The sequence below is a fragment of the Malaclemys terrapin genome, chromosome 4, assembly GCF_027887155.1.
Source record: "Malaclemys terrapin pileata isolate rMalTer1 chromosome 4, rMalTer1.hap1, whole genome shotgun sequence".
NCBI lineage: Eukaryota > Metazoa > Chordata > Testudines > Emydidae > Malaclemys > Malaclemys terrapin.
In genome coordinates this window covers 125,103,142-125,128,962 of record NC_071508.1, presented here as the reverse complement: position 1 = coordinate 125,128,962, position 25,821 = coordinate 125,103,142, and the positions used below count along the sequence as shown (strand labels likewise).

General features: G+C 40.5%; 2 protein-coding genes across 5 annotated transcripts in view; one reads left to right on the top strand and one right to left on the bottom strand.

The window, feature by feature from the left end:
* The first annotated feature begins 3,865 nt into the window (after positions 1-3,865).
* Positions 3,866-20,552, top strand: SERPINA10 (serpin family A member 10). Its single transcript, XM_054026464.1, has 5 exons — positions 3,866-3,953; positions 9,736-10,470; positions 14,951-15,224; positions 16,578-16,725; positions 19,957-20,552. The coding sequence occupies exons 2-5, from the start codon at positions 9,762-9,764 to the stop codon at positions 20,146-20,148; spliced, it is 1,323 nt and encodes a 440-aa protein (XP_053882439.1). The 5' UTR covers positions 3,866-3,953; positions 9,736-9,761; the 3' UTR covers positions 20,149-20,552.
* A 2,727-nt stretch (positions 20,553-23,279) lies between these two features.
* PPP4R4 (protein phosphatase 4 regulatory subunit 4) overlaps positions 23,280-25,821 on the bottom strand; it is a 109,268-nt gene continuing 106,726 nt past the window's right edge. For all 4 annotated transcript variants that reach the window (XM_054026458.1, XM_054026460.1, XM_054026459.1 and 1 more), the window contains one exon: positions 23,280-24,407. In XM_054026458.1, coding sequence (XP_053882433.1) covers positions 24,383-24,407 — 25 coding nt within the window. In that variant the 3' untranslated portion in view covers positions 23,280-24,382. The remainder of the gene's footprint in view (positions 24,408-25,821) is intronic.

The following is a 25,821-nucleotide window of genomic DNA, read 5'->3' as shown; positions in this document are numbered from 1 at the left end:
ATTTCATCCTGTTTACTTCAGACCATTTCTCCAGTTTGTCCAGATAATTTTGAATTTTAATCCTATCCTCCAAAGCACTTGCAACCCCTCCCAGCTTGGTATCATCCACAAACTTTACAAGTGTACTCTCTATGCCATTATCTAAATCACTGATGAAGATATTGAATAGAACCAGACCCAGAACTGATCCCTGAGGGACCCCACTGGTTATGTCCTTCCAGCATGACTGTGAATCACTGATAACTACTCTCTGGGAATGGTTTTCCAAACAGTTATACACCCACCTTATAGGAGCTCCATCTAGGTTGCGTTTCCCTAGTTTGTTTATGAGGTCATACGAGACAGTATCAAAAGCTTTACTAAAGTCAAGATATACCACGTCTACTGTTTCCTCCCTATCCACAAGGCTTGTTATCCTGTCAAAGAAAGCTACAAGGTTGTTTGACATGATTTCTTCTTGACAAATCCATACTCACTGATACTTATCACCTTATTATCTTCTAGATGTTTGCAAATTGATTGCTTAATTATTTGCTCCACTATCTTTCCAGGTACAGAAGTTAAGCTGACTGGTCTGTCATTCCCTGGGTTGTCCTTATTTCCCTTTTCATAGATTGGCACTACATTTGCCCTTTTCCAGTCTCCTGGAATCTCTCCTGTCTTCCATGACTTTTCAAAGATAATTGCTAATGGCTCAGATATCTCCTCACTCAGCTCCTTGAGTGTTCGGACTGCATCCGAACAAACCATGGAAAATGCAGCTACTTGATGCACAGGTGGAAAATCAAAGACTCCCCTTCCTGCAACTGCTGTGAGAACATCCAAAGCATCGAACACATCATAATTCAGTGCCCCAAATATGGATTCCAAGGTGAATTGGATGATATTCACAGTGTCACAAAGGCGGCCTTGAAGGCGGCCTTGAACTGTGTCTGTAGAATGTTGCTCTGCAGGTGCCATACATGCACGAGAGAAAGAGCAGGCTGATGCTTCCCTGTGCCAGAGGATGTTGTGAGGGCCAAGACTATAACAGAGTTCAAAAAAGAACGAGGATGGTGTCCCTAGCCTCTGTTTGCCAGAAGCTGGGAATGCGTAACAGGGGATGAATCATTTGATGATTAACTGTTCTATTCATTCCCTCTGGGGCACCTGGCATTCGCCACTGTCAGAAGACAGTGTACTGGGTTAGATGGACCTTTGGTCTGACCCAGTATGGCCATTCTTATGTTCAGCTCTGAGAACAAAATGGCTGCTCTGCGGACAGATCAAGATTTTAAACATTTCAAGGTACAGCATACCAAAAGGGCATCGCAGTTCCTTTGCTGGATAGACCATAGAAGGAACTCGATTCCTTGCAAGCTAGTGTCTTGTGTGTGTACTGCTTCACTTAACCTAATAAATCCTAAGGTTGTTTTATCTCTTATAGGATTAGAAATGCTGTAAAAACAGCAATTCAAACAGAAGTTAACCTTGTTTTTATGATACCCAGTATAAATGTTGCTCAAAGAGCCAACTTTTGCTACATGGGCAAAACTCTCAGTAACAATAACTGCTGAGTCAATGGGAAATGCACTTGTGTTGCCGAGTCCATGATTTGCCCAAAAATAGGCATTGTGGGAAGGGAATAGGTATGTAAAACTTGGTAAATAGGTTTTCTACAATAAATGGGGCTGTTGTTCTGTAGCATTCATTAAATGCATGTATTTCCAGTACTGGTTAGGTAACTTCCAGGGTGAGATATTGAGTCAGATGCATTGAAAAGAGATTTGTGCTTTCCATTTCTCACAGCCATTTAGATGTATAGCTCCCCAAAATCTCCATATCCTTCTCCTCGGAATTAAGAGATGCTGCTGGGAATGGATATTTAGTGATGATGCTGATCTGCCTGGGATCCGCCAAACTGCAGGGGTCTAAGGTAAGATTAGGTCCATACTCTCTGTTTTAGTGAAATCCAGTAAACTCAGGTACTTTTAAAGCTTTTGCTTCCATTGGTATAACAGACCTGATTCACCCACACAGCTGCAGGAGGAAGTAGAAGTTTCACACCGGCTGGGGCTATTACAGCAAGGGAAGCACGTAGCTTCCCCCAAAGAAGGGCAGGCAGTGTGTTCAACACTGCCCTCTCTTGGTGGTTTCCGCCATGGGAGGCAGGTTTAATTTAGAGCTGGGTCTTCATAGGAGCCTTGCTGGTTGAGGCTGCTCAGGCAATGTGCTAAATTAGGGCATAGACCCCATGTTCCCTGGGGTCACTCTCAGGCTGTCCCCCCACCCATGTTTTGGTTTTCATTGGTTACCTGCAAAGCACTGGTGGAGCAGTGATTGTGAGCGCCATGCATCACCCCGGCACCTCTGGTTAGACTTTCTACTACCACCCACCTTCCATTCTGAGCTAAGCTTGCAGAAGCCAGTTTCAAGCCAGGATGAATCAAGCCTATTAACTATAACTACTGTTTAGTGTGCAAAAAAATTACCAGATTAATAGCCTTGGAAACCAAATTGCTCCAGTTATCCATGGAACAGGAACAGCCAGGGTGGTCATATTTAATAGATTTAAAGGCCAGAAGGGACCCATACAATCATGTAGTCTGACCTCTTGCATAATTTAGGCCAGAGAATTTCACCAAGTGATTCCTGCATCAAGCCCATAACTTCTCTTTGAGCTACAGATAATTAATAATAATAATAATAATCTTGACCAAGATCTGTTGTTGAAACCAGGGGCCTGAATTGGCAGCTACTGTACGAGTCGAACTCTGACTTTAGTGAGAGATCTGCATGTAGAGATCTGCCTGTGTGAGCTCTGCCTCATTATATATACTGTGCAAGACAGCAGAGAAAGGCAAAAGTCCAAAGAACACCAAACTGTACGGGCTTCCCAGCTAGGAAATAAGGATTCCAGGCTGGCTCCATATGGACTTGAAGAATAGGAAGCTGCCTTCGGCTCCAGCATCTGAATTTTGTATTGAAGTGTACATAGCTTAGTCCAGGGGTCAGCAACCTTTCAGAAGTGGGGTGCCGAGTCTTCATTTACTCACTCTAATTTAAGGTTTCACGTGCCGGTAATACATTTTAACATTTTTAGAAGGTCTCTTTCTATAAGTCTATAATATATAACTAAACTATTGTTGCATGTAAAAGTAAATAAGGTTTTTAAAATGTTTATGAAACTTAATTTAAAATTTAAAATGCAGAGCCCCCTGGACCGGTGGCCAGGACCCGGGCATTGTGAGTGCCACTGAAATAATACTAATACTAAAATCGGTGTTAGCTTTGCTGAGGGAAAGAGTGCTGCATGAAAGCTGGGCATGCTACTGTACACACCCAACTCCCTCATCATCCCATCTCCCCCACCACCATCCATCATTACGCACACACATACATGTACAGAAGGATATCACAGTGACTTTGCTTTCCTCTCCCTCCATCTGTCCTATATTGGAGTAAGATTTCTTCCATGCAGTGCCAGGGAATTGGAATTCCAAATCTACTGTCTGTATCTGAGGCCTGCTTCTTTAGGGGCAGATTTCCAAAAGGCACAGATAGGAGTAAAGCACCCAGCATCTATTGACTCCCACTGAGAGCTGGGTACCTAACTGCCCTACGGCACTTTTGAAATTCCACTCTAGTCTTAATTCAGGCCAAACTCCCATTGTCCGAATAAGACAAAAATCAGGTCCCAAGATAGACTATCAAATCTGTTAATTTGAGAGTGCAATAGTATTGTCATTATTTTATTGATCAATAAGACATTTACTGGAACATGGCCCTCCACTTATAGGACACTCATCTTTCACTGTGTACCAGCAGTTAATATATAACCTACAAAATCAGAGCATTACACTTTGGAATACCAAATATTTGCTGTTGACCTTCATCACTGGACAGTCATCATTTAACTTTGTTTTTTTTAAGTATAGTTGATTGAGAAAAGTAACAGACGAGCTGCCTTGTTGGTAAGACGGAACTGTTTAAACTAAGAATTTTAAATACCTATGCGGGGGCGGGGGGCGAGAAGAGGAGGGCAATTATATCTGCATGTTCTTAACATTATGCAGTGTTTCAAGCAGGAGTTGATTTTATCTGTATATTGAAATTTTATTTTAATTTAAAATGCTATAATGTTTTCAAGGGGAAACCTTTTAGTATGAGCAAAAAGCAAGAAACCTCCTACTGTAGATATGTTGGTACTACAAATCATCCTAAACCAAAGTTTATACCAACTTTTTCCTGCTTTCATGGTTAAAATTTTTAATGAAATGTGTCTTCTGTTCTGCAGTGTTCAAAACTGAGATCTTTGGGAATCCAAAACAATGTTTGAACTTCACATTCTGTACAAATGCAAGCTTTTGCTTTTACAATTTAGACAACAAATACATGATTGTTTTCAAAGCTTCTTCCTCTACTTTCATATTTTCTACACCGTTCAAAAGCTTTGTTTATCAGACGGTTATTGATGTTGAACAGCAAAACTTTATAATGATATGTCTAAAATCCCAAACTTGCAATAGACTATTGTCCAACTGTGTGTTCTTTAGCAATGTTCCCAAGTTAGCGGGAGTTTTGCTTTTTTGAGGTCTAGAGAGTCTTTCCCTTCACCTCAGTTGGTTTTGGATCAGGCCCTAAGTAAAAACTTCACTCTTCGGTTCCCTGCCAAGCACTGAATCTGGAATAACATCACAGACTCTTCAAATAATGCAGGGAGTGCTGGGTGCATTGTTATCAGCTACTTTATCTCAGGGCAATTAAAAAGTCTAGACACTAGCCTCAGCAGCAAAGGAGAAGCTGGTTCTCCACTATGTTTATTAAACATTTGGGCCTGATCCTGTTGCTATTAACATCAGTGGGATTGTTGCCATTGACTTGTGTGAAAACAGGATAGTCCCTCTAATTGTGAATTTTATAAAAAGCAGATCTTGCCAACTGCTCAGTGGCAGAGGGCTCTGCCTACCACAGAAATTATGTAAGATGCCAGGATTCATCTGGTGTTGGAGGAACAGGATACCAGGAGTGGATGGAGGGAGAGCATACCCCAAACCTATCATAAAGTCTAATTCCATAGGGGCCCCTATCTTTGTTGCCAAGGAGGGGGCGGAGGTGGGAGGAGTCTAGGAAGATCAGTCACTATGTTCCTTCCCATGTAAGGGGTGCATTGCAGGGGCAGAGGCTGCGGCAGCCCTATAACTGCAGTAGTGGCCAAGGAGCACCAGTGCTGTATAGGGAGCTGGAAGAGAATTGCTTCCCCCAAGCCTTGCAAAATTTGTCAGTGCACAGTTTGGTTTCTTGGGCTTTGCACAGATGCATAGTTTGCCCCTTGCTAATGTAAAGAGTAATGTAGGATCGGACAACTGCTGAGAGAGTGATGAGAAAGTTTTTAAAGAGAAACTAAGGCCATGCCATACTCAGGAGGTTTGGTTTACCAGGAATTCAAGTAACCTCTTAGTGTGATGGATCCCCCCCCACACACACTTTTTACTTCACCTTTGGCTTCAGAGTCTCCAAACTACAAATCCCACCACAGAGCTGGAGACTCAGGAAATTTAGCTCAAGTTTTAGGCTTGTATCAAAACCAAGTTTTGCCCAATTTTCAGTTTCAACATTAAACTTCCACCCAACTATTTGTACCCTAGATGGAAACTTACTTTTGATCTGAAGATGACTGATCAGAACACATTCATCCTGTCTGGATAATGCATTTAACCTCCTCATGCAATTTTCCCAGTGCAGAGGGCCTACACTAGGATTACATGAGATTTAAATTGTGCAGAGGGTCTTGAGAAGGCTTGTTAGACCAAAGTGAATTTCACCTTAACCACTTAACTCAGATGATAGAAGTAATGTGGTCACATCAGATAATTATATTAACCATAAATGACAATCTGCCAACAATTAAGGTATATTAGAGCTCCAGAGAACACATGAAAAGCAAAATCTGAGCCCAAGTACTATGTATGGGTCACAGATATAATAAATGTTTAGTTTAAAGGTGAAGTTAAAAGGTATTCTCTATAGACTGGTCCAGTGATAGCACTGTCCACAGCCATTTATGGAAACAGATTCTGTTCTAGGATTAGGGTTCCTGCTCCTTGGACAAGTAGGGAAGGTAAGTGCTGTGGAGGAAGCATATTCAACCCAGATGGGATGTGAGAGTCATAATGCAGCCCCCTGTTGGGCAATCCAGGAATTGCATTGGTGGGTTTTTGAGGGACCATGGTGAGTTCTCCCTGGGGAATAAGGAAGATGGTGCGGTGCAGTGCAATGCCTGTGTGAGAAGAAAGGGAGGAGTCATACCCCTCCCTGCTCCACTCCCACAGAGTTCAGTCTTAGCAAGAGCTGATCTCAACTGTTGGGATGGTGCAGAGGGAAAGAAGCAGTCTCCAAGACAGTCCAATCTAACCTATGAGAGGGATTTCATATTTCATATATTTGGGATTCTAGTAATGTTTAAAAAGGATAAAATGGCAGGGGCTTTCATGACCCACACCTAGTACATCTTTAGTCAGTGTGTGATGGGCATAGGGAATTTCACTGGGAGTGTAGATATAGTTAAAATAAATATAAAATTGGTGGAAATGGTTTTAAGTTGTATATTTTTAATATTTTCCACATTTTACATGTGATTAGGAAGATGCATCACATTCAACTATTTCATTGTCTCCTGATTCATTCATTATAGCCCATCTGGGCTGCCATCTTGTACAGAATGTAACTCACTATTTCAATAGAAAATTGACTGCCTGACTGCCAAATGTGGGCTGTTACTTTGTGCCCAGATGTCTTACATGAAAGTGCCTTTTCAGGGCTTACGCCCACAGACAATTACACATCTTGATTTAGGCAATCATGAGGGTTTGCTGAACTCTGAATTTATGGCATTCAGATAATGCCAGATTTTTGTATAAAATCATAAAAATGTAGAGCTAGAAGGAACCTCGAGAGGTCACCTAGTCTATCACATAATTCTCTGGCCATATGACAAATGTCAAGTTATACAATTACCATACTCTGGTGTTAGAGATCAGATATCCCTTAACAACAAAACATCTATTGAGACTGTTCTTTCCATCTAGTTAACTAAAAGCCTACTATTTTAATGATGGGCCCATTTAACAGAATCAATCTTTTCATACCTCTTCTTCATTCTTATGATCACTCTTATACAAAGAGAACTGGTGCAGAATGAAATTTCAAATGGCACCAGATCATTTTTCTTTCTAGCCATCCTAACAGAGTTTGGAACACCCTTCTAATTTGGATGGAAGGGGGTGGGATTTCCTGTCTGAAAATAAGCACATTCAAAATATTGTATAAAAGTGATATTCTATCCTCTATTGTATGGGAAACAATTCACACTTTGCTTTTAAATTTGCTCTGGTTATTTTGTATGTTCAGTGTTTTTGATTTCAATACACAAATGGCAATTACACACGTAGATAGAAAAGTTTTGCATCTATGTGATTTATATAAGCAACTTCCATTTTCACATGCAAATTTTGGATTTTGCATGAGCAAATTTGGATGTTAAATTGGGGCCTTTTTGAAAATTTAACTTTCTTATTGCAAGGTTTTACAGAACATTCCTCTGCATGAACGTTGCTTAGAAATCACTGCTTGTGACAGAGAATAATAATATTCCAAACATAGAGTAAGTGTCTCACCCTCAGTCCATTCAGAAGCCCACTTCAGCATTCATCGGATCTTACAAAACAATATTTGATAAGTGAAGTGTAAAAGAACCAGAGGTAACACTACATATGATCTGGGCACCACTCTGTCCGCAAGAATAAATAATCCATATCAGATGAATGAAAAGTGAAAGGGAATGACGAATTTCCTTACCTGTTTACAATGGTATTGGATTCTCAGTCCAGGGCCTCACAACCTCATCATAGCTCAGCAGACACAAACAGTAACATGGAAATTAAGAGGGTGCAGTCTTGTTTACAAGGCTGGAAGGAAGTACTATGTCCCCCCTTCCCTATTCAATAGGATCTTCAACAAAAGGTACTATGTCTAAGTCATTCTTCTGAGCAGTCCTGTTACTCCAAGGTTCATAATTGTACACTCCTTCATGTTTGTAGGACTAGTTCATCTATTGCTTCTTCACAAATCCATGAACATAAGAGCAATCTCCTTCTGCAAAGAGGGAGCTGCTGTTAAAGGTGAACCACATCTGAAGTTCACAAGCAGCCTATTCAAATATTAGAGAACAAAGACTTCAAGCTACCTTACTCTTGCCAAGAAAGCATTTGAATCCCTGCTGTCCACCAGCACAGGTGCTCAATATTCAGAGCGACTATTCAACAAGGGAGGAGACATTATTACAGACATCATGAAAATCTGGAGTACCTGTCATTTCCCCTCCTCACTGGGGGGTTTTCTTAGGGCAGAGCCATCCCACAACACAGTCAGTACTCACAGCTGGAAAGAGTACCCTTACTTATAAAAATAGTAGGTGTTGGTTCCATGGTAACAATAAGTCTTCTATTATCCTCCAGATGGATGTAGGGGTGTGTGTCTGGAAGGGTCATTAATATTTAATTCCTTCTTGTGCTATTGCCATCCTGTCTCTAAAACAAAAGATTTCATTTTCACAAGCTTGCAAGGCTGAATTAAAAACTAAAAGAGACGATGGGGTGTGATGCTCCTCTGCCTTATACCAGTCGTGCACAATCATCATTCCTTTGGCTTCAGTAGAGTTACTCCTGGTTTACATGGGGGTAAACAATCAGAGGAAAATCAGGCCCAAGACCACTGGCCTTTTCAAAAATTATTATTAATGCTTTGCTTTTCTCCTAACTGAACGTTTCTATGTAATTGGAAAAAACACTGACATGTCATTCAGGCTAATTTTCCCTAGAAAAGAAGGTCTATGTTATTCAGCAAAACCTCTAGTAATTTTTCAAAGGCTTCTAAAGCAATTTGAAATGTAGAACTTTTGAATTCTCCCAATCACATTTTTTTTAAAGTATGGCCAACTCTCAGAGTTTCTCATTTATGGGACTCAGAACTAGTGGTTACAGTTTGACTCTTTTAGTATATATTGTGCAGAAATTCAATGCTGGTATTTTTATACGTACTGCATATTACACACACTAGCCCTTTAATTGTCAACAAGTTATTTCTCTCTCTACATTTGTATTCATCACATTAAAATAGGTAGCTCTCATTGACTTCAGGTGGAGATGAATGTGCCTCATCTGAAAATTTGGACCTACTCTTTTAAGACAGGCTTCAATTTAACATAGGAAGATTAGTCAGGGACTTTCATGATGAACTATGCATCCGAAGAAATGAGGTTTTTACTCACGAAAGCTTATGCCCAAATAAATCTGTTAGTCTTTAAGGTGCCACCAGACTCCTTGTTGTTTTTGTAGATACAGACTAACACGGCTACCCCCTGATACTTGACATGATGAACTGTTTAGCATATGAAGTGAGCCTCTTGATAAAGGTCATGACATCTCTTTTGCATCCATTTTGAAAGAATGGAGACTTTTTTTTCCATTACTTTCACTTTGACTTTTGATTTGGGCATTGGCCATTCAAACTTTACATTGTTGGTGTATAACTTGGGAGGAGAGGGGGGATTGGTGAGAATTACATGGTGGAAGGAACTTGAAACCATTTGGCTATATCCATGACCTCTTTATCTGAAACCCAGAAGCAAGGTATTTTCAATTAAAAAAAAGAAAAATGGTCATTGACTTTATTGTTTCTTTTCATTTTCTTGACTAGAAAGAAGCTCAGTGCTGGACTCCAAAATGAAAGCAGGGATTTGCCTTCTTCTCTTATGTGAAATGTGCATTGAATTAAGCACATCTCTTGGCAAGCCTGGAAATCGAAAGAAAGATAAAGGGAAGAGTTGCTTGCCGAATCATGAGAATGAAGGTAGCACTATGGACCAACTTTTGCATAGAAGCACCGCAGAGCCATTTACAGAGCAAGTCCCTCTAGAGTTCACTCTTTACAACCTCACTGAAAAGAACATGGATTTTGGATTCAATCTCTACAGGAAAATAGCACTGAAGCATGACAATAATGTGTTCTTCTCTCCGCTCTCTGTGTCATTTGTGATGGCTGTGCTCATGCTCGCAGCTGATGGGGAAACCTACAAGCAAATCATTCAGGGTACAAACCTCCATCTTTTTCAGGGCAAAGAGAATTTTCATCAGTTGCCAGCTTTGTTTAAACAATTGAAAGATAACATCACAGAGAATGAAGAGCTTGTTCTGCAGAGAGGTAGTTTTTCTTTTATTCAAAAAAATTTCAGACTCAAGGAGCCTTTCCTTAATCTATCCAAGCAGTACTTTGATATGGAATTCTTAAGTGTGGATTTTCATAATTCCACCCGAGCAAAAAATGTCATAAATCAGAATATTAACAAGAAGACCAAAGGAAAAATCCCAAAGCTTTTTGAAGAACTTGACCAGCATGCTAAACTGGTTCTCGTGGATTACGTTCTCTTTAAAGGTAACTATTGATTTTATACTGTAAGATCATCATTTATAAAAAGACAACAGGCAAGACTCTGTTCTCAGTTACTTTAGTGCAGCTCCAGAAAAACTCCACTGGGAGTTGCTACTCTAGATTTGCAGCTGAGCTCAAAATATGGTGCAGAACGTTTGTGCATCAGGCAAGTCAAGTAAACCTGTCAATGCTACTGAGTTCACTGCAAACTGGATCTGTACATATGTTATATACTCATTATAACTGAGTTAGTGATTCAAATACAATGATTGTGGCTGGGGGCTTCTCCTTTGGGGAAAAGCATTTTCAAAGATACAGTATTTCCCCATTGTCCCCTATTAGATTTCCTTTTTTTAATTAATTTTTTTAAACCGTAAATGATTTTAGTGGTACTGAAAAGGGCCTTGAATGCTGCAGACCTCCATTCTCAGAACAGCTAGAACACAGACAGAGGCAGTGAAAACTTCCTCTCAGTACCATATTAACTTGTCTTAATCCTTCTCTGAAAGGTCCATCTTGAGGGCCGAGAAGGTTGTTCAATCTCCCTGGGCTCCCTGCCAATCAGAGCCGTTATTGCGGTGCCCACTGTAATGATAGCTGTAATATGGGCATATGTACTCTAGACACTGGGCTGAGGGCACCAGTTCATTTCTCATAGAATGCATTGGTCAAGGCAACACAGAGTTTCCCCATTTCATACAAGAGTCTCTTTGATCAGGGAAAAGAGCCACACCTTATCCTTCCACATATTGATCTGGTGCAACAGAAAGAAGTTATCAGAATCTGGAAGGCCCTTAGCTTGGCAAGAGAGGTGCAATCAAATTAGGAAAAATAAGCACAGCATGCCAAAGTTTATTGGCTAGGGCCACATAGCAGCCCCAAGTAGGCTGTGAAGAAGCAGACTCTGCAGACACTTCCTATCCCCCCCTAACGAGAAGGGAGCGAACTGCCTGTCACACAACAAGGCTCCCTGATTACACAGCAAATTAGCTGTCCCAGGACAGGAGTTCAACTCTTTTCTTTCAGTTTCACTGAGCCAAAGGAGGCCAGCCTGGGCCCAGAGGCCCCGGCTGGAGTTTCCCCTGGAGAAACCAGTGATTTTTCAGACCACCTTCAGGTCCCTGAAGCCATCCAGTCCTCTTAGGGATGAAACTCCTATGGGAAGCATTATGATGGTGAGGACCCTGCAGGTCACGGGTATGCAGAGCTAGCACATGATAAACTTTGGACACTGTAAACCTGGGTCAGATCTGGAGCAGTAACCTCAACCTCTCCAGAATTCCAAGGCACACTGAAATATCACCTCTCACATTAAAATGCCTCAACCTGGCCCAGGAATCCCATTTATAAGGGTGCATTTTATTGTGGTGTTTTCCCCAATAATGCTCCCCCAGGTCCTTTGAATGAGCAGAGAAGGGCAGGGTATACATTAAAAGTTTCCAATTCAAGACAGTGTACTACTTGCAAAAACCAAAATAATCCAAGATTGTCCCTGGTGCCCAGAATATGCATGAGAGAAGAGGAAGGACAAGTTTCCAGTTAAATAACAGAACCAGAAGAAACAAGGGCTTAGATCCTTGGCTAGGTCAAGGAGCACATAGCAATTATCTAATGTATCTCCACCACACAGGGGAATTCTCTGCTGATGGACAGCTGGTGTAGAAGCTCCTGTGTCCCTCCCCCTGCAGTCAGTAGTCTCTGAATTCTAGTTGAGAAGGACCAGATTTTTCAAAGGAGGCCCCACGCAGCACAAATAGTGATAGTCCACTCCCCTCAATCAGAGGGGAAGGGTGGCACAAAAAGTTGGGTCAATTAATCAGGACCAAAGACAAGAGTGCAGGGACAGGAGTAGGGCAAAGGGGGAGCAGAGAACCCCAGACTATGCCCACTGCTCCAAGAAGAGATCAAGGGAAACCACTACGTAGGTGCATGCTCAAGTGAGGGAAGGAAAATGGCCCCACAGTGTGGTTTCCTTCCTCCTTGGCATATAAATAGCCAGTTGGGACAATGTCAAGGGGAGGTTTCTGGATTTAGTTGGGCCTTGGATCGGGTGCTGTTTTCAGTGACATAGACAGAGAAAAGGAGGTGTGGCCAGGATAATGTCTCTATGCTGTCCCAATCCGCAGCAGTAGTTTCAGCCACTTTGGGTTCTGAGAAACTATTTAACTCTGACTTGTACCTGGGGACAAGTGCTGTACTTGGTCCCAGGATCATGAGAGTGAAGGAAAAGCCTCTGGCTCAGTGTACACTCTCTCTCTCTCTTGAGGACAGCATCATACAGAGAGTTCTCTCCTTCTGAAGAAAGAAAACAGATGCAAACTTAAAAGTAAAACAAAACAAAGAGGACCAAGCAGAATGCTCCATGGTGGAAGTTCAGAAATTTCTGCAGTCTGGTATGGGGGCTCATCTCACAATAGCTCAGAGCAAGGCATATTTTCCTTGAGATGGGGGAACAGCTGAGCAGCAGCAGTAAAATAGGCTAAAAGGATATTCCCCAAGAGTTCAATGTTATTGTACTGACAGCTTAGTAGCACTCATTGGGACATAGTCTGTGTCTGGTGTGTAATTCTGTTTCCTTTATTTGAAGAAGAATGTTAGTTAAGATGTAATGAAGCCCACCCAAGACACAGAGATAATAAATGGATTGGCTAGACTTATATGTGAATAGAGATACCCTGATAATTTACTAATGAGTGAGATATTACAAAACCTAAACAGAGTAACCACACTGGAACATTGAGTTTTGGGAAAAGACGGTTAGAAGACAACTTGTTACTAAAAGAAATGCAGTGGTGAGAAAGCCTGAAAAAGTGCTATGATTTACAGCAGACTCCAAAAATGGCAAGGTCCGGCTTTGACTGCTTTCTAGCAGTAGCAAATTCAGGGATGAATGCCCATGAGGGAGAACAGTTTGTCAGAAGCTCCTGTGAGTTCGTATGGATTTGTTGGCAGAGACCAAGTCTAAAAACAGCATGCCGGAAATTTAGGCTTCAGCAGATAGCAACCAGCACCATGAATTAAATTATTTAAATGAATTAACCAGTGCAGAGCATGGCACATAGGTATAATATACCTATAAGACAAGTACTGTTTACGGCAGCCACCGCTTCCACATGGACAACAAGGCTAATCCCAGGTAGAGAATGGTGTAGTAGTCTAGCCTTGAGGTGACAAGAGTATGAACATAAGAATAAAAGAATGGCCATACTGGGTCAGACTAAAGGTCCATCTAGCCTAGTATCCTGTCTTCCAAAGTGGCCAATGCCAGGTGCCCCAGAAGGAATGAACAGAACAGGTAATCATCAAGTGATCCATCCCCTGTTGCCCATAATCATGACAAGCCCTGCATTTTTAAAAGAAAAGATTTTGTCAAGTATAAAGGTGAAAGACGGTGTTTTTGGCCACCACTTCTCATTCGGAAGCTGTGAGTAGAGATGAATCCCAAATAAGACTTAGATTGACAGCCTCTAAAAAATAAGCCTGCAGATGCCTTCATCGCTTCTGCCAATTCCCCATCAACAATCAACCATCTTTTATCAACAGGCATCACTTGTGTCTTATTTTGACTGAATCCAACCCAGCTGGATTTCATCCAGATCCCTTTCTCTGCCAGAAATTGAGATAGGAAAGAAATGGTAGAAAGGAAATGCAGGCCTTAGGTCTGGTCTATACTACCCGCCTGAATCGGCGGATAGAAATCGACCTCTCGGGGATCGACTTATCGCGTCCCGTCGGGACGCGACAATCGATCCCCGAATCGGCGCTCTAACTCCACCAGCAGAGGTGGTAGTAAGCGCCGCCGACAAAAAGCGGCAGAAGTCGATTTTGCCGCCATCCTCACAACGGGGTAAGTCGGCTGCAATACGTCGAATTCAGCTACGCTATTCACGTAGCTGAATTTGCGTATCTTAAATCGACTGCCCGCTGTAGTGTAGATGTACCCTTAGTATCATCAACATATATGGTGTCCAGCCATAGCACTCACAAGGGAGGCAGCCCACTGTTGATGCTCCATGAATGAGAACGTACGGAGGTATCACTTTAAAAAGAGAGTATTGAATAGGAGGAACAAACTTCTAGTGGAGTGTCAGAGTCAAGTAGCATTTCTGCAAAAAATGGATGATTATATGGTATTCAGTAAAATAAAAGAATATTCATTAGTTTGGAGCCTGGGGGTAATTGACCACCTGGACAAAGGGACAATGGGGAAAATATTTGTTGATCATGTTTCTTCCCCTCCATCCCTCCTGAGCCTAGGTCTGTTTATTTTGTGTGGTTTTGCCCTCCTTTGCTGTAAAATGTTTTGAAGTATGTAGGTTAAAGATATCATAGTTGTCATCCAGCCATCCTACGCACAAGGGGCCCAAAATCCTACATGACCGTATAGCAATGGATATAATTGGATAATATTTTAAGAACTTCAGAACTGTTACCATGAGGAAGTATGAGTATGAATAATTATTTTCTTTCTTTCTTTTCTAAGGCAAATGGCTGCACCCATTTAATACAAGGTTCACAGAACTGGAGATTTTCCATATAGACAAGTATAGGAATGTACAGGTGCCCATGATGTTTAAATCAGACAAGGTTGCCTCAACTTCGGATAAGAACTTAGGATGCATTGTGCTAAAACTTCCCTACAGAGGGAGTGCACACATGCTTATTGCCATGCCAGAAAAGGAGGGAGATTACGCTTCACTTGAAGACCACATAACAGCAGAGCTTGTGGAATCGTGGCTTAGAAACATGAAGACCAGGTATAGCTTCACACTGACATCCTGACAATACTAACATATTTCATATTTACTGAGGTAAAAGAAACCCACTTATGTGCTGGTTTCTCTGTGGAGTGGCATCCGCACGGAGGCGAGGTCTTTCCAAATCCCCCAAAACAGAACCTTTGTACATAAGAGTGGTGTAGGGCTCTCACTTGAAGCCTTCATTTAAGATTGATTCATCTCCTCTATCCCACTAAGAAATGTACGTCTCACAGAGCACAGTCCAGCCTTTCCAAGCCCAAACATCAGGCCCTAACTGCAGTCTTCAGTTTGGCACTTCCAGCCAAAATAGCATGGCTAACCAGTGTGTGCAGCTTACTCATGAAGGGATTTCATATTTGGGCAATGAAGCATAAATACAAATATATTAAATAGGTTGAGCTATAAGAATGTAAAATAAATTAATCTCTTCACATGAAATATAATTCAGTAGGTGACACTCTTTCTCCTGGTTCAGGATTGAATTAATCAATGCCTCATCATAGAAGTGGAGATACTGTGCTGCAGGAAACTAGAGGTTCTGACCCCTTGTGGCCCTGACATTTTTCATAAGAGAGAAAGCATTAGCCCTGCTGTCTTTTGTTACGCAGCAATTTACCTTCTGCCTACTTAGATTCCCCTACATTTCAACTATTCTTCACTTCCTGCCCTAAACTGTTGTGTAGCATGTTGTGCACTGCTGAATTCGATCCCAGAGCTGGTTGCATTTCAGTATTGGTTGAACTGACCATTACATATCGCTTGTCTGCCTCATACAAGTGAGAGACAAGGTGGGTGAGGTAATATCTTTTACTGGACCAACTCCTGTTAGTGAGAGAGACAAACTTTTGAGAGCTTCACAGAGCTCTTCTTCGGGTATCAAGCACTTGGAGTCAAACATGGGACTCAAACTGAACTTCTCTCCCCCTGAAAAGGTCAGTTTGAGTCCCATGTTTACCTCTAAGTGCTTGAGGCCAAAAGAAGAGCTCCGTGTATCTCGAAAGCTTGTCTCTCCCACCAACAGAAGTCGGTCCGATAAAAGATATTACCTTAACCACCCTGGGTCTCTCGTATCCTGGGAGCAATATGGCTACACCAGCTCTGCATCGTACAAGTGAGGAAGTTTCACTAATTTTTATAGGGCACTTTTAGATCCTCTGATGAAAGGTTAATGAAGTGCAAAATATTACTGAATGACCCTTCTAATAATAATTACTAAGTATATTCTAGGATAATGAGACAAGCAAAATTCATGGAGAAAAATCAAGCCTCTGATAAGGACATTTTTCTTGTTCCAAAATTAGGACTTTGTCAGTTTTTTCACTATATTACCAGTATTTATGTTTGTTACAGAAAAATGGACATTTTCTTTCCAAAGTTCAAATTAGACCAGAAATACCAGATGCATCAACTGCTTCCTACTCTGGGAATTCAAAACCTGTTCACAATGAACGCAGACCTGAGTAAACTTACAGATCAAAGATTTGTAAAAGTATCAAAGGTAAGACTTATAAGCTACTTCTTGTTATTTATTTTTTGTATTATATTAGTGCCTAGAGGGCCCAGTCAAGATCAGGACCTGGTTGTGTTCGGTATTGTACAAATACATTGTGAGAAACCGTTCCTGCCTCAAAGAGCTTAAAAAAGATCAGGTGACTTGCTGAAGGTCTCAGAACAGAGCCAGGAATAGAACCCAGCACTCCTTACTCTCAGTCCATTAAGAGTCACATTTTGGCTTCTCTTGCACAAATCTGCAGAGGGAAGCAGTGGGAGAGGGAAGTTTGGAGTACTGCTGGGCATCATCTTTTACATGAAACATTTTTTCAGCAAAATGTACAGATTTGGTGACACTAAACCTTTTCACAAATTTGTGTCAATTCCACCAAATTGTTCTAGTTAAAAAAAAAATCAGAAAAATATCAGAACAGTTTGCTACATCATTTTTAAAAGAAAGTGTTTATGTTTTTCAGTTCAAAACAATTTTTAGTTTCAAAATTTCCTGTAATGGTACTTAAGAATCAGAAACTTTAAAAAATGGTGAAAATTGAAAAAAAGGGCTGTTTAGACCCAAAACAAAATTATTTTTGGCTTTGTGCTTCACTAAATTTTCATTCTCAAGTTGATCCAAAACAGGTTTTTTCATTTTTATTTTTTGGAATTGCTATCAAACTGACAAGTCCATTATATTTGCCCAGCTCTAGTTCAGAGACTTCCCCCACCTCTTCTGTACACCTGTGCAGAGAACCACCGCAATCCAGCACCATCCGGCAGTAAGAGACATGCCAAAGAGGACAAAACATGAACATGGCCCATACCAAATGGACCACTGTCGTTTTCATAGATTGCACCCTTTTAAAGAGCATAGTAGTTGCCTCACCAAATATATAAATGTAAAAGTATTTAAACTATGATAGCTTTGTAAACTGACCTTAATCAAAATGGTTATTTCATATCCCAAGAGTAAAAATACAGAAGATACAATAGCAGATTTTTAGTTTATTGGCTATTACACCATTTAATGTGTGTAAATCAGGTTGAGAATCTGCAGCATACTCTTCCCCTTGCGCAGATACCAGGAAAAATTGTATAATCCAGAATTGGCTATTAATTTTATTATAAAACAATCTAATTTTAATAGCATCTGTTAACTGATTTTAAAAGCAATTAATGCACCAGCTGGCATAGGACCATTGCAGCATTACTAAATGTTACCATGTGAGTTACATTAGTTCAGAAACAGATTTAGGACTTGAACAGAGTCATCAGAGTTTGGTATTGGTGATGTTAACACCTTCAATTGTCTTTATGTCCTAGACCATAAACTAACCACGAAGCTTTCAGACATAGGCTTAAGAACTGAGGAAATAGCCAGATGCATACATTACAGAAATAAAGGGGAAAGGGTCAGATCTTGCAACGTATTGAGTGACCTTAATTCCCAGTGAGTTTGGTGGGAGTTGAGGGCTTGCAAACACCTCACAGGATTGTTTTGTATGTCTGTACTCATTAGTTCTGTGCTACTGCTTGCTTCAAGGAAATCTTCTCAAGATTATAAACATATAGCAATAAAACAAGACAGGTGCAATTACATAAACGGAGATTTAGATTCACTATTAGGAAAAACTTGCTAACTAGAAGGATAGTTAAGGACTGAAACAGCTTAAAAAGGGAAGTTGTGGAATCTCTGTCATTGGCGGTTTTTGAGAACAGGTTAGGCAAATACCTGTCAGGGACGGGCTAGGTATACTTAATTGTGCTTCAGCATGGAGGAATGCACTAAATGACTTCTTGATGACTTTTGATCTCCCTTCAGGTCCTATGTTTATATGATTTTATAATCATATAATAATTTCAGAATGCACAATATTTAACCAAGTAAAGCCTTTCAATGTTTGAGACTAACTAAACTTAATCAGAAACAAGCTAATTAAAGAAACAAACAACCAGAACCACTAATAGACATTTGTCTCTGTATTTAATCATGAAATGTAGAATGTAGGGTCAGCAGGAGTAGGAACTGAAGGCTCATTCTATACATTCTGTTAGTTAAATCTGAAGATTGTAAAACAGATTCTGTGGTCTGGCCAACCTGGGCTATGCATGGATTTGGGTTATGGGAAAAAGTGACTAGGAAAAGTGGCTTGAAGATCAAATGTTCAGCCTTCATTTTTTTTATAAGAAAGTTACCCCGCCAAATTATGCATACAGAAATTGTATAATTGTTTCTAGAAATGTATCCAGGAAGCTTCTTAGGCTCTGATCCTGCAACTGATAGCGTTCAGATGGACTACAGCAGCTGTGCAGTCACACTGGAGCCAATGGGGCTCTGTGTGAGTGCAGCCATCAACTGCAAGATCAGAACCTCACTGTGACCCTCAATCCCTGGGCCTGTATGGTAGGGTTACCATATTTAAAAAATAAAAATGAGGACACTCCAAGGAGCCCCGGCCCCACCCCTTCCCCGAAGTCCCCGCCCTAACTCTGCCCCCTCCCCTGAGCACCCGCATTCCCCCTCCTCCCTCCCAGCCATGCGAAAAGGGCTGCCCGAGTGCTACCGGCTTCACGGTTTGCCGGGGAGCTCCCAGACCCTGCGCCCCCGGCCGGCGCTTCCCCAGCACAGCTGGAGCCCGGGAGGGGAAGCGCCCAGCTGGGGGCGCAGGGTCTGGAGGCTGCCCAGCAAACCATGAAGCCGGTAGCACTCAGGCTTCGGGCAGCCCCCATGCCTCCGGACCCCTGTGCCCCCGGCCGGGCACTTCCCCTCCCAGGCTCGGCGGCTGCTGTGCTCCCTGAACTCCTGGGCTCTGTAAGCACCGAGCTGCCCGAGCGCTACCGGCTTCGGGCAGCCCCCAATGCCTCTGGACCCTGTGCCCCTGGAGCCCAGGAGGGGAAGTGCCTGGCTGGTGGCGCAGGGTCCGGAGGCATGGGGGCTGCCCGAAGCCGGTAGCGCTCGGGCAGCTCGGCTCTTACAGAGCCCAGGAGTCAGGGAGCGCGCCTGCTCTAAGGTAAGCCAGGGAGTATTTTTCCCGGACATGTTCGGCTTTTTGGAAATTCCCGCCGGATGGGGGTTTGATTACCAAAAAGCCAGACATGTCCGGGAAAAAACGGACATATGGTAACCCTACTGTATGGCAGAGGCTTGCCACACATTAGGTGTTTGGAACTTTGATGACTGTTCTCCACATAAAGAGTCTCACTTTTGGTGTTTATAATATTGTTCTCTTTGCGTTATTAGATTATCCAAAGAGCAGTAATTGAAGTGGATGAGAAAGGAACTGAAGCAGCAGCTGTTAGTGGGTCAGAAATTACTGCATACTCAATGCCTCCTACCATTAAAGTGAATCAGCCGTTCCTCTTTATGATTTACGAAGAAACTTTCAAAACATTGCTGTTCATGGGCAGAGTGGTTAATCCTACAGAACTGTAAATGAAGACAATAGTTTCTAGTCTATCTCCAGTATATTCCAAGTTTTATTTTTATTTTCTTGAAACTATTACATTGCATTAGTTAGAACTGAAAACTTGCTAGGTACGAAAACAGATTCACTTCACATCTCAAATCATCAGCATGTCCTACTAAATTATTTTTGTTAATGCCCAAGCGGCAAGATTATCTAGTTGAGGCAATAATTGTGACAAAATAGAGATTTGTTCAAAAGCTCCATGTTATTTTATATATTTCCTAAACTGCTCCTTCCGACAGCCATCTAACAGTAGGCTTAAGATTACCGATTGTATACTATAAGAATCAGTTCAAATATTTCACTCTGTGAGCTAAACTAGATATTTCTGTATATGTGCAAATTCAATAAAATGTTTGAGTTAAAAGATGCTAATTTCTGTTTAATTTTGTGTTTAATTCCCCATTGTATAACAGAGCCACCATTTTGCACATTTCACATTCACAGAAAAAATAGTTTCTTACAGAAAAATCATCAAAATGTAAACAAAAAATGCAAAGTGTATTTTAAAAATGCTGACAATATTTACTTATGGTCCAGTAGGCTATACTATCAACTCCAAAATAACGTCTTGTAGAGCTACCATCATTAAAAGTCTCAAAAGCACAAACTTGAAAATCCCAAATTCAACATTTTAATGATAGAATTCAGATATATTTTATTTAGAGATAAGCCTGAACGGAAACCTTGGATCCAAACATCCCAAAACATTTAGAAAGTTCACATCCAAACACTGCAGTTTGGCCTACTTTCTAACAATATTCTCTACTGCAATGAGAAGAATTAAGGGCCTGCTCCCACTGTCATCAATGGAAATTTTGCCATTTACATCACTGGGAGCAGGGTCAAATTTTAAGCATGGGCTCTATAGGCACTGTTCTTGAGAATTTTATTTACTTCTGATTGTGGAGAAATAGCAAGCCTATAATTAAGGTCACATCAGGGTTTTCAGTTCAGTGAGCTTATTCAGTTTTATCAAATGCATCTTAGCTTCTCAGGGCACACGTACGTAGTCTAATAAAAGCACATTTAAACTGGCCTTTTTACAAATGATAAAATATTTCCAAAAGATAACTTCAACAACAGCTCAGAAAGCTGACTCTGAGTTTTATTTTGCACCACCAAAACTGAGTCCCTGCTGAAGTACATTGCCATATTGTATCACCTAGATACCATGGTAATGTGCACATTATAAATTGATTAACTAAAAGTTTTCTACATAACTACTAAACAAGGTAGATTGCTGCCTTTTGTAAGAGACAGCAAGCTTCAGTAAGGGAAAATAACTCCATTCACAGACTAGAGGCACTGAAATAGTGAAAGGAAAAAACATTTTAAAATGTGTATTTCTGAGGGCTCAATGCAAAACAAGAAGCCCAGTGATTTCAATGGGACTAGTCAAGGAAGAAAGGACAGCAGTATCTCGCCTTCAACTAGTACATTTTAATTATATTATTACACTCTACCTGTGTGTGTAGAGCCACACGTGGCTCTTTAGATTGCTTCATAGAGCTCTCATGAAGTTAACAGATCCAAGTGGAACTCTTCTTCTTCTTCTTCTTCATGTGGTCTTCCAGAAAGCTGCCCGAAATACAACTGAGGCGTTTCCAAGATTACTCAGCTACTATGATGATGGGAGCCATAAAAGTACCTACACAGATGTAAACAGACAGATTCATCCACAGACAGGCAGGCAGACACAGACAGGTCGATACACAAGGCCAGGAAGAGGGGATGGTGAAGGGGAGAGACATAGAGGGAAAACACTATCTTCCTGCCAAAGAGCCAGCAATGTCGATGAAAGGAGAGAGAGAAGAACATAGCCATCAGTCATGGAAAGCCACATAATAATCATGGCTCAACCATCTCCTGCAGGGCCAGCTTTAGGAAGTGCGGGGCCTGATTCGAATACCCGGCGGTGGTCCGGGTCTTCTGAAGCACTGAAGGACCCGCTGCCGAAATGCCGCCGAAGACCCGGAGTGAGTGAAGGACCCGCCGCCAAAGACCCAGACCGCCGCCAAGTGAGTAAAAATTAAAAAGGCGCCTAAGTTAGGCACTCTTCTTTAGGGCGCAGGGCCCTCTTAGGCGCAGGCGCGGGGCCCAATTCGGGGGAATCAGCCTAAAGCTGGCCTGATCTCCTGATATTGCTTTGTGATGTTTGTGTTGTTGTTACCACTACTACAATGTTGATCAGAGTGGAAAACTCAGAACAGACTTTTCAAAAAGAATATGTAATTTACAAGAGTCTAACTCAGGCATTAGAACAAATACTGCAGACTTGAACCAATCATAAAGTCAAAGAAATGTAGGGCTGGAATGGACCTCAACAAGTCATCAAGTCCAGCCCTCTGCACTGGGACAGAACCAAGTAAACCTGGACCATCCCTAACATGTGTTTGTCCAACATGTTCTTAAAACCTCCAGTGATGGGGATTCCACAACCTCACTTGGAAACCAATTCCGGTGCCTAACTACCCTTATAATTAGAAAGTTTTCCTAATCTCTAACCAAATCTCCCTTGCTGCAGATTAAACCCTACGCTTCCTGTCCTACTTCAATGGACATGGAGAACAATTATCACAGTCCTCTTTATAACAGCCCTTAACATATTTGAGTTCACATCAGGTGCCCCCTCAGTCTTCTTTTCTGAGGACTAAATATGTCCACTTTTTTTAACCTTTCCTCACAGATCAGGTTTTCTAAACCTTTTATTGTTTTTGTTGCTCTCCTCTGGACTCTCTCCAGTTTGTCCACATCTTTCCTAAAGTTTGGTGCCCACAACTGGACACAGGACTCCAGCTGACGCCTCACCATACTTTATGTCCACAGAGTCCAAACAATGCCAGTGAATTAAAAAAACAAAACAAAACACGTGACTAGGCTCACCAAAATTCAAATATACTATGAGGAGCTAATAAATCTAGACATTACATGACAACACATTGCAAGCTGCTAATGCACATCTTCACAGTAGAGCAATAAAACTGACTTCAGTGTCATTTAAAATAAATAACTTCTATTGTTAAATGCTTTTATTTCTCTTCAATTATAAAATAAACATTGCAAAAAATAACTCTTTTTTCCAGAAACATGCAAGTACTGCATTATCCTAAGTTTTATTTTGAGTAAATTAATCATTCATTATTTCACATGGTAAAAACTAACCACACACACATGCATTCACAAATTAGATCATCTTTATCATACACCAATAGATTTAAAAAACAGATATTTTTTTATATCAATATAGTTATGCTGATTGCATTTTGAAATAGAGAAGCTGACAATAGCTTCATACAATATCTCTCAAGTATTGGCATAAATAGAACTTTTTAGATAGAACTGCATGTTTTTCACAGGCAAATTTTGATAGAAACATTAATACAAACAAATGTTGACAAAGCTAAAGCATGATAGCTTGGAATAACAGTTAATTAAAAACTAGATTCATCATTTTAAAATTATTAGGTAAAGAGAAAATACAATCTGAAATACTAAAAATTAAACAATGTATTTATACAACAAAATTGTCCTATGAAACAAAAGAAATAATTCTGATATTGTTTGGAGGTATTTGCTCTTAACATTTTTGGAAAACTTGTAAAGGATTTGTATAAACTTGAGTTAGTACTTGTAGTGATACCACATCCCAATTCACAGCACAATCTTATTTCAGTTTATGCTTCAAGACAGCTTCTTAGTGGTACTTCTGGATTTTCGTTTAAATTGAGTTTGAAGAGTCTTTAAAAGGTGAAATTAATTTCTCAGTTAACCCCATATACAGAATAATTTCAGCTATTTTTTTCTTCCATAACAAATGGATGTTAGGAACTGCTAAACCCCTAAATAAGTACATTTAAGTAGGACACTTGCATCCTAAATCCAAGAATCTGAACTACAAAGGCATAATTGAAGAACAAAAACCTTATCTCTTTAGCTGCAGCAGTTAAAGCACATAGCTAAAGTTACATTTCATTAACACTTCACTACAACATTGGAATTCTGCAACCATTACACTATTTATATGGAGTTATTTTACAACTTAGGAATTTGCTTAAAAGATAGGTTTTAACATTGCAAGATGCACTAAGTCTCTCCTGTCCAGTCATCAGATTCCCCAGCTGTAGATCCAACCTTTGTTATCATAAAATCACTTTGCCTCCAGCAGTCTTTGGTGTGCTTCCTTTTCTGTCAGATGATCTAAGAATTTGATTTTCTGTTTTTTCTTTATACAAAAGAAGAAACATATGTAAAAATTATTGTTGATATATTCAAGCATTCAGTAATATCTTCATACTAAAGTGCCATTATATGAAGCATATCTGATAAGCAAGAGCTACTTGGAAACACACCTTACCAAAAAAAATCAATTCACTCATAATTTAGGATATATTTCATAGTGAGGGGGTACTTTTTAAGTAAGTCTGCTCCAGAAGGCTTAAGTTAGGTTGGTAAAATTTGTAACACACCTAGGGAATGATATAGCTAGTGGTTAAAGGTCTCCTGGGTTTTATTTCTGATTCTGCCACGGATTTCAACATGTGAATTGGGCAAGTCACAATTTATCATTTCCTTTGCTTACCCATCTATAAAATACTACTTGCCAACTTCATAAAAGTGTTGTGAGGCTCAATTCATCAATATATGTAAATCACAGAGACCTATGGAAGAGCAACACTTAATTTCAGAGCTCTGTGCAAACACTGGTTCTTGGTACTCCATCATATCAAAAGGCATTTCTCTCTATCAAAGATATATTTAGGACATTCTAATATATAGACATCAAAATATTCATTTACCCCATTTTATAAGAGGGGAAACAGGGCCCAAACCAACTCCGATTGCCATTGATTTTAATACTGCCATTAACTATAAATGGGAGTAGGATAACATTGATTAGAAAGTTATGTTACCTGCTCAAGGCCATACAGAAAGTCAGTGGCAGAAAGAGGGCAGAAGTCAGGAGCTCCTGACTCCCAGCCTTGTGCTCAACCCACTAAACAGGATGATAGATGCTATATCAAGTTATGTATGCAAACCAATATTATTGTGGGATCATACACCAATATCTATGGCCTGAAAACTGGTTACTGAGATTTTGGTGAAATCCAGGCCCCCTTGACATCAATGAGAGCTTTGCTATTGACTTCAATGGGCAAGGATTTCACCCTTGCTCTTTAGGAGCCTGATTCTAAACCAGTGAGTGCAAAATTCTCATTATCTGTATGCACATGTACTACAGTAAAACAGATTTCTTAAATTGTCTCTCTGTCAGGCCAACATTTTTATTGAATCATCTATAGAGCACAGACAGATATTTACTTTCTTTCCTGTATTTGAAGCAGTTACCATGTTATAGTAAAGTAAGGAAAATGCTTATGCTAAAAGAAAATGTATAAAATCCTCAAAAATACACGTATGAAAACAATAAAACTAATCATCATAATAGTATACGATTGGATTCTTATACCATTCCTAACATTTATAATTCAAGTCAATATCTATTCTAGGATGACTCATAATCTAATATTGTCTATTCACGAGTAACAATCAGATCTACACATGCTTTTCTCTGAAAATTGACTTAAGAGAGGTCTCTTGTGGGCTGAAGCATTTAATTGATGTTCTTTGGGATTCTT

Bases quoted from the DNA above. Each gene is read 5' to 3' on its own strand.
- SERPINA10 (XM_054026464.1), top strand. From the start codon at position 9,762: ATGAAAGCAGGGATTTGCCTTCTTCTCTTATGTGAAATGTGCATTGAA. The intron at 10,471-14,950 runs GTAACTATTGAT...TTCTTTTCTAAG, and splicing joins GGATTACGTTCTCTTTAAAG to GCAAATGGCTGCACCCATTT. The intron at 16,726-19,956 runs GTAAGACTTATA...TTGCGTTATTAG, and splicing joins GATTTGTAAAAGTATCAAAG to ATTATCCAAAGAGCAGTAAT.